General features: G+C 45.6%; 1 protein-coding gene across 1 annotated transcript; it reads left to right on the forward strand.

Annotated features, from left to right (window-relative positions):
• The first annotated feature begins 2,283 nt into the window (after window positions 1-2,283).
• LOC143608884 (uncharacterized) lies at window positions 2,284-3,201 on the forward strand. The gene is made up of 2 exons (XM_077083799.1): window positions 2,284-3,010; window positions 3,137-3,201. The coding sequence occupies exons 1-2, from the start codon at window positions 2,284-2,286 to the stop codon at window positions 3,199-3,201; spliced, it is 792 nt and encodes a 263-aa protein (XP_076939914.1).
• The last annotated feature ends 5,849 nt before the right edge of the window (window positions 3,202-9,050 follow it).

The following is a 9,050-nucleotide window of genomic DNA, read 5'->3' on the forward strand; positions in this document are numbered from 1 at the left end:
ATGTCTCACAAGCATGGGACAAAAATGTACAATCTACATGGGAATAAACATACAACCAATAGGGACGAAACAACACACGAATGATAGTACAAACAGTACGAAATGTCCTTGTCAAAAGGCCATGATGCCCACCAACTTCCACCAACCTCCACAATCACACGAATGGAGAATATTATTGGTGGAAGGACATGACAACGTGGTTGACCACTCTTTCTCTCTCTCCTCCGGCTATAAATACCAGTTGATCTCCAAATGGTAAAGGATATACACTCTCTCATATTCACTAAATATATTCCATACTATCAAATACTGATTCTCCCGCCGGAGGGTGGTTACGAGAGAATCCCCCCCATTCCTCGTAACGAGCTCACGGTGTTCTGTTTTGCAGGATACACTCATATGCGCCAGGAAGGTTTTATAACCCATCGTGGGGAATACCTATCTTAACTCTTCGGACTAACGTGTTAGACCTTGAGGGGTGGATTTGTGTTTCTTCATTGGCTCCATCCGTGCATATAGCTAGAACAGTTACTAAACAATCACTCCATTCTTGACTCATATGAGTGGCAAGACCACACCAAAAGAGGTTGGCCAGAACCCAAAGGCCAACCAAGAAGGAAACGTAGAACCCGTGGACATCACCGGTACCGGTGAAGGTTTCGTTAATATGTCAACCATTCACCCTACCGTCACAGGAAAAAAAAAAACCAAAACACGTCCCAAGACAACCATGCCGCCAGACATCATGGCATGGTTAGAAGCAGAACAACAAAAACTAAAGGACAAGGTCCAATAAAAAATGGCGTCCGTTGTGAAACCTAGAGCGCTGTTCGACACAGCCTCTAGTAGCAACGACGAGGAAGAAGAGTACGAAGAACATTCAACGCCAATTCGTACAAAGACACCGACCAACAAGTCACCGCTTGCTCAACAAAATAGTAAGGCGGGTGAAAAGTCACATCGATCGCGTCTCGAAAAAGACTCACGCCTGGACGATCCAGACTACGAAGAAAGTTGGAAAGGCCCAGACACTAAGAAACTGGTGAAATACCATCCAGATGCGGCGGAAGATTTTTCCAAACCATACCGACCAACAACGTCGGCGGAAAATCAAAGTTTGTGACAAGAATTGCTGAGGCGGAGTTGCCAGAAAATCCAAAAATATCGCCAACGGTTGGACAATATGATGGCATCTCAGATCCAGATGATCATTTGCATACCTTCACAGCCGTTGGACTAGTGTCAGGGTGGACCATGCCGCTATGGTGTCACTTTTGACGCTAGTCGGTGCCGCCAGAGCATGGTACGAAAGGTTACCAAATGGGCAGATTGCAAGTTGGGAAGACTTAGCCAAGAAATTCACCCAACAATTTAGCCAACAACGACGTCACATCAGCGACCCAGCAGACATTCTGAATGTCGTCAGAAAAGACAATGAGACGTTGGAAGATTTCATTACCAGATTTAACCAAGAAGGTTTGAACATAGGCGGCGCAAGTGAAGAATTGCTGCGGGCAACCTTTTGCTAAAACGTAAAGTGTGACGACCTCATTCGGAACCTTACGGGCAGAGATGGCATGCCACAGCGATGGGATGATGTTATGAACACGGCCAAAAGGTACGCGCGAATGGAGAAAAGTCTGGGGAAAGAACTGGCGAAGAAGGACGCCAGAAATGATATCAACAGAGCCCGCCAGGGCAAAAGAATATCCTCCGTATGGTCAAGATTAAATAATGAAAAAGAGCCCGCGGCGTATGAACCTTTCAAAGCTAAACAGAAAGGTCAGACGAACGCATCCAGATGGACTCCGCTGACAAAAAGCGCAGCGCACATCATGTATACAGAAGGGATCCAATTAAAGAAACCGGCACCAATCAAGCAGGGTCCGAACACAGACATGAAAAGCTATTGTGACTACCATGAACAACATGGTCACACAATAAATCAGAGTTCTAATCTAAGGACGCCATTGAAGAATATGTCAAAAACGGAAAACTGGATCACCTCGTAAAAAGTATCAAAGGAAAATACAGGCGCCCACCTCCAAGAGATGGCGGAAGGCCAGAAAAGAAAATAAAAGACCTTCACGCCAACATGATTTCAGGCAACGCGTAATCCAAGAAACGAAGACAAACAGAATATGCGGCCTGGAAGGAAGAACAAGTCATCTTCCCAAGAGTGAAAGGAGGGGCGAACAAGAAAGCACCTCTAGTATTCACAGCTGTATTCGGTCACTACCGAACACCGCGTTTTTCATCGATGTGGGGGCAACGTCCAACATCATGTATCGCCAATGTTTTGACCTACTGGAAGATAAAGATAGACAGCAGTTAACGCCGGTCAACGCTCCAATCGCAGGCTTCAATCAAAGTATCGAATACCCGCTAGGACAGCTGACATTCCAGGTTGAACTGAGTGACGGAGTTCATTCACGAACGGAAGACGTAGACTTCCTAGTCATGGAAACACCTCACTCACATTATGACATAATTTTAGGAAGAAAAGCAATTGGATATTTCATCGCTAATCCCTCAATAGCCCATGGAATATTGGGAGTACCAACTCCAACGGGGATAGCAATGATCTACGCCAACAAAGAATGCAATATGGCGGAAAGGAAAAAATTGCCACAAAAGATACTAAAGACCAACAAAAGTCAAGAGGTGAAAAAATGGGTGCTCAATAAAGAGTTCCCCGAGCAAAGCATAACCATTGGACCAACCATCTCTGAAGAAGCACGGGCGGCACTTAAAAGATTGTTAATCAAAAGCATTGATGTCTTCGCTTGGACTCCGGCAGACATGACAGGGGTCCCACGAAACAAGGCGGAGCATGAATTAAAAGTTAATTCAGCCTTTGTCCCAGTAGTGCAGAAAAGAAGGAGAATGGGGCCAGATCAAGCGAAAGCCTGCGATGAACAAGTCCAACAGCTGGTAGATGCGGGCATAATCCGGGAAATTCAATACCAAACATGGGTAGCCAACCCAGTGATGGTACCCAAAGCAAACGGTCAATGGCGCATGTGCATCGACTTTAAAGATCTCAACAAAGCATGCCCAAAAGACTGTTACCCTCTGCTGGAAATCGATCTTAAAGTAGACGCACTGGTACCCTTTCAGTTCAAATGTTTTTTAGACGCATACAAATGGTACCACCAGATCCACATGGCGGTAAAAGACCAAGACAAGACGGCGTTCTGAACAAACAGCGGAACGTATTGTTATAAGATGATGCCATTTAGCCTCAAGAATGCCGGATCTACCTACTAGCGGTTGATGGACAAAGAATTCAAGCCTCAAATCGGAAGAAATTTGGAAGTCTACATGGATGATCTGGTCATAAAAAGCAAGACAGAGGCAACCATGTTGAAGGATATTGAGGAAACCTTCAAAACTTTAAGGTCAATTAGCATGAAGCTCAACCCAGGAAAATGTTCCTTCGGCATGGAAGAAGGGAAATTCCTGGAAGTAATCGTGACGAATGGTGGCTTCAAAGCCAACCCAGAAAAACTGGAAGCCGTGCGAAAAATGCCTTCACCAAAATCTGTTAAGAAAGTACAGACACTCAATGGCCGATTAGTCGCGCTGAACAGATTTTTGTCTAGTCATGCTGAAAAATCTTTTCCATTCGTCTCAACCTTGAGAAACTGCCTCAAGAAATCTCAGTTCCGATGGACGGAAGAAGCAGAAACAGCGTTCCAAGAAATCAAGTCGCGCTTAGCAGAACTACCAACGCTAACAGCCCCTAAAGCTGGAGAACCATTGATAGTATACTTAGCAACATCAGAAAGAACAGTCAGCGCAGTCTTGATGGTAGAAAGAAATGGCATTCAAACGCCCATTTATTACATAAGCCGCACCCTTGCAGATGCGGAAACAAGATACTCCACCTTGGAAAAGTTGGTCTTATCCCTGGTTCAGACGACGTGACGTTTGAGAAGGTACTTTCAAGGCCATCTAATACATGTTCGCATCGCGTCAAGTCATCATCGGTGATGATGCGCTAGGCAACCTACATAATAAAGACGTCAATAAAATGCAAGTAAAAGTATAAACATATTTACAGCATACCTTGCAGATGGCGTGTTTCAACAACCAGTCGCGGTCGGCAGCGGCACACTCAGTAGATAAAGCTTTAATGGTCTCCTCACTAGAGACCAATGTGTCAGCTAGCTTGCCCACATCCGCCTTCTTTGACTCAGCTTCCGCCTCCAACTCTTCAATACGCTTGCGAAAAGCAACGTTTTCACTCTCGAGTTCGGCGGAAACCTCTTTGACAGAAAGAGCGCGGTTGCGTGCTTCCGCAAGATCAGCGTTAGACTTCTTGCAAGCAACCTCAAACTCCTTATAACGAGCAGCCCGCTCGTGGACAGATTCCGCCAAATCTGCCTCAACCATCGCCAATTTTGCTTCAGCGTCAATTAGAGCTTGGCGTTACTCCGACGACTCTTTACCCGCCTTCCAGGCGGCAGCCTTAGCATCTTTCACCAACTGCTCCATCTCTCTCGTCCGGGCACTTGCATCGATCTTCTCCTCATGGAGAGCACGGTTCTCGCGCAATAGCTCGGCGAAACTCTAAAAAGCCTTGACTTGATGGAAAGCGGCGTCAGAATATAAACTATTCCGAGGCTGGATCTTGCGAGCAATGTGCTCGCCAGGAGGAACAAAATGTTCCAAAAAATCTGTACAAATGGCTGGGTCTTCAAAATTGGCACCGCAAGTAACCTTCCACTGAGGGCGAAAAACTTGATTCGACTCCATGGAATCGCGGGGATCGATATCTACATTAAACACCCCGCCACTCAAGCCACCACTAAACCCGTCACTACTGACGCTAGGGAAGTCAAAAAATTTACCCTGTACCGTCGCCCCGATAGTAAAAGGCGGCGGTGGCACAACCTCATCACCGTCAAGAATGTAATCCTTGTCCGGCAAAGACTGCCTTGACTTCATGAGATCGGAAAAAGAGATACCGGTTGAGTCAAGACCAACCTTGAGCGATTCGTCCAGGAACGCCTTCATCGGTCCAGCAGACGACGTCGGCTGAGAAATGAACGGAATAGAGGATTCCGTCGATGCGCGTACAGTCGTCATAATGGTTTCAGCCTCAGACGAGCCAACCACACCCGTCATCATTGGCAAACTCAGCATCTGTACAGAAGGCATCGCCTCCGACAAGCCCCCAACAGTTGTCATCATCGGCAAACTAGCAAAAACTGTCGCCAGTGAAGATGCAGTGACAGAAGCAGAAGACGATGAAGGAATCACCAAAGTCCCTAAAACACAAATTAAAGGCAAATTAAAGGGGGTCACGTCGAAATAATTTCAAAATCAGTTGTAAAACTTGTACCTGGCAACTTAACAAGATTGCTCCCCTTCACAAAACTGCCAAGCCGAGGCTTTTTGAAGAGGCGGTGTACCTCTTCATTATCTTCATTAATCACAGGGGTGGGTCCCGTATTGTGTGGAACAGTGAACGCCCCACCCACTGCGGAGGAAGAAGAAGATCAACTGGTTGGTATGAACTTCGTATCCACAACAGTTACAAGAGCTGCGGCTGCAGAAGACACAAGATCTGTAGCCATCAAAATTGGAGTAGCAACAGAATGACTTGTGTCCAAGACAGACACAATAGTCACAGGCTGCAAGACTGAAGGCAAGGAGAAGCCAACAGAAACCTGTGCGGAGGTGGTTGGGGAAGACACCGCAGCATCACTCGGACCGAGTGCCTCAAGCAATGATGCGGGCGACGATACCGGATTCCCAAATGGGACCGCGGAGATGAGCACGACATCGTCGTCATCATCCACGATGTCTCTCGCGGCGGTATCTATCGAAGACGCAACAGCCTCCCCACCACTGCGTTAGGTGTTCCTACTACTGCACTTAGGAACACGCACAACGTTAGGTCGTCTATCTGAAAAACAAGGTGGAAAGTTAGCAAAAGAAATAAATAAAGAACTATGTTCAATAAGCGGCAGAAAAAAGCTTACCCCCTCTGACGGTTAACAAAGCTAGGAGGCGGCAGTGGTCGCGGAGCAAGTGATTGCCCCATAGGAAGGGGAACATAAAGTTCCCGGCGGTCCTGGTAAGGATCGGTTCCTCGCGAGGACCCAGCTCCTCTGCCTCAACAATTTCACGCCCTCAGCCGCTAGCTGCAAAAGGAGCATTCGGTCGTCCACCTCTGAAAAAAGGAATCAGGGTTATTATTATATACAAATACTTAATAGAAGAAAAGAAATATGATACTAACTCTGACCGTCGTTATGAATGACCGGCACCATATGGGCATCCTCCCGAATGCGACTCATCCCAAACAACACCAGCGCACCCTCGGAATAGTGACGGAGTAGGGAAAGGCTGGCCTGTAACGTGGTGAACCAGTCCGAACCAGAATAAGGAGCCACCTTACGCTCAACAAGCTCCTTCACACCCGAAATATGCATAGAATGAGGCACCACGCACGCAGAAACGTAGAAGAACAAACTCTTCCACTCGTGCAGACTCTGGGGTGCATCCAAAGCAATCGCTTTGGCACTACCACGAGTAAATAGGTTATACCACCCCTGAGAGAAACGCCACCGGTAAAATGCCGATAACTTGTCAGCTGTAGGCGTAATGCTAAGGCAGTGACAAGTATACTCAAAATGGCGAAGACGAACCATTCCGAGTGGATGAATCTGGCTGAGGTGTAGCCCAAAAGCATCCAACACATCCAAAAAGAAGCGAGTAAGGGGCAATCGAAAGTTGGCCAAGAAAAAGTACTCCCTGTACAGGGCAATCTTGCCGACGGGAGCCTCCTAAGCCGTCTTGCCAGACGCAGGCAATTCAGGCTCATACTCAGGGCCAAGGTTATAAACCTTGACTATATTATTGAAGTTGTCGACAGCCATGCGACAACCTACCAACTCCATATTGTTGTTCTTCTTGGTCTTAGACGATTGAGAAGATTCAGCCATAAAGGAGAAAAGGTTCAACGAAAAAAGGAGAGAAAAATATGCAGGAAAAAATGGAAAAGTGATTTCCAAATGAAGTAATCCCGCGTTTTATACTAGTCATAATTTATAGGGGGGGGGGGGTGCAAAAAGGATAAGACGACACGTGGTCAGTAATAAATTGCCACGGTAACAAAACGCCAGTGGAAATGTGTTACAGCTGGGCACGTCACCGGGATTCTCGCCCACTCGCCAAATACACACTTGCATTTAATTCACCCCTTCAAGCCAAATACACGTCATCAACACACGAGAAAATAACAAGTGTTGGCAAAAAAATAGGCTCCGCCAAGGGATGATTTTCACAAAATCACCCGCCAAAACAAGGCTCCGCCAGGGGATGATTTTCAATAATCACCCGTCAAAAGAGATGATTTTCACAAAATCACCCGCCAAAACAAGGCTCCGCCAAGGGATGATTTTCAATAATCACCCGCCAAAACAAGGCTCCGCCAGGGGATGATTTTCAATAATCACCCGCCAAAACAGGCTCCGCCAGTGGATGATTTTCAAAAATCACCCGCCAAAACAAGGCTCCGCTAAGGGATGATTTTCACAAAATCACCCGCCAAAACAAGGCTCCGCCAGGGAATGATTTTCAATAATCACCCGCCAAAACAGGCTCCGCCAAGGGATGATTTTAAAAATACCCGCCAAAACAAGGCTCCGCAAAGGGATGATTTTCAAAAAATACCCGCCAAAGCACAAAACTATGACATTCAAAATATCGACTGATGCTTGTTAAGTACCTAATTGTCGGGAAGAATGGTTTTCATTAACCAAATACCCAAACAGACAATATTGGTAAAGAGACGAGCGGAACACAAACGACCGAAAAGTACAATAAAAGACAAAAGCCCATGCTAAGTCCACAGCTCCCCTTTTTGGAAAGGATAACTATGGACTAGGGGGACTTGTAGAGGTAGGGTATTAAACCCACCATTTAACAAGTATAATACCCAAATCAAGCGCAACCAAAGCGCCGGGCGGAACAAAGGGTGAGAGTAACTGCTACGCGTCAGGGATAACACATGGCGCTAAAGTGGTTCCTTAAAATAATGCATATCCCCTAACGCCTAGGGAATGGTACCGCAAAGGTCTCACAAGCATGTGACAAAAAGGTACAATCCACATGGGAATAAACACCCAACCAATAGGGACGGAACAACACACGAAGGATAGTACAAACAGTACGAAATGTCCTTGTCAAAAGGCCATGATGCCCACCAACTTCCACCAACCTCCACAATCACACGAATGGAGAATATTATTGGTGGAAGGACATGACAACGTGGTTGACCACTCTTTCTCTCTCTCCTCCGGCTATAAATACCAGTTGATCTCCAAATGGTAAAGGATACACACTCTCTCATATTCACTAAATATATTCCATACTATCAAATACTGATTCTCACGCCGGATGGTGGTTACGAGAGAATCCCCCCCCCCATATTCCTCGTAACGAGCTCACGATGTTCTGTTTTGCATGATACACTCATCTGTGCCAGGAAGGTTTTATAACCCATCATGGGGAATACCTATCTTAACTCCTCGGACTAACGTGTTAGACCTTGAGGAGTGGATTTGTGTTTCTTCAGTAGCATTTTTTTTACTTTCATTTTAACTTTTGAAAATGTATATATGTATTTGTTGGTAGTATTTATGAGAAAGTTCTTTTTTTTTCTCTTCATATTTTCTTTTTAAGTTTTGCAATGCTTATCTAAGGAAGAAAATGACAAGTCTAGATATTGAAGTTTCTTTTCTGTTTTGAGCCATGAGTAAGTCTGTGGTGTTGGTTACACGAATTTGTTTACTGTAATTTGTTGGGTTTCGATTGGGTAATTTGTTAATGATTGGTCTGAAATATTTGCATTCAGGGTTATTAGTTTTATCTGTCAACAGGAAAGCGATTTTCTTATGTTAAGGCTACTGTATTTTTAAAATTAGAGAGCCTTGTTGCCTTACTTTGGTCAGACTATGTTGTTTTAATCGGGTTCATGCTGGCTTTAAAGTTTGGCTGGGTGTTCCCCGGGAAACCACACTGTCGGTTGTCAT

Source organism: Bidens hawaiensis, unplaced genomic scaffold (assembly GCF_021521415.1).
Source record: "Bidens hawaiensis isolate Kalapana, Puna unplaced genomic scaffold, B.hawaiensis_p1.1 tig00419442_1, whole genome shotgun sequence".
Classification (NCBI taxonomy): Eukaryota; Viridiplantae; Streptophyta; class Magnoliopsida; order Asterales; family Asteraceae; genus Bidens; species Bidens hawaiensis.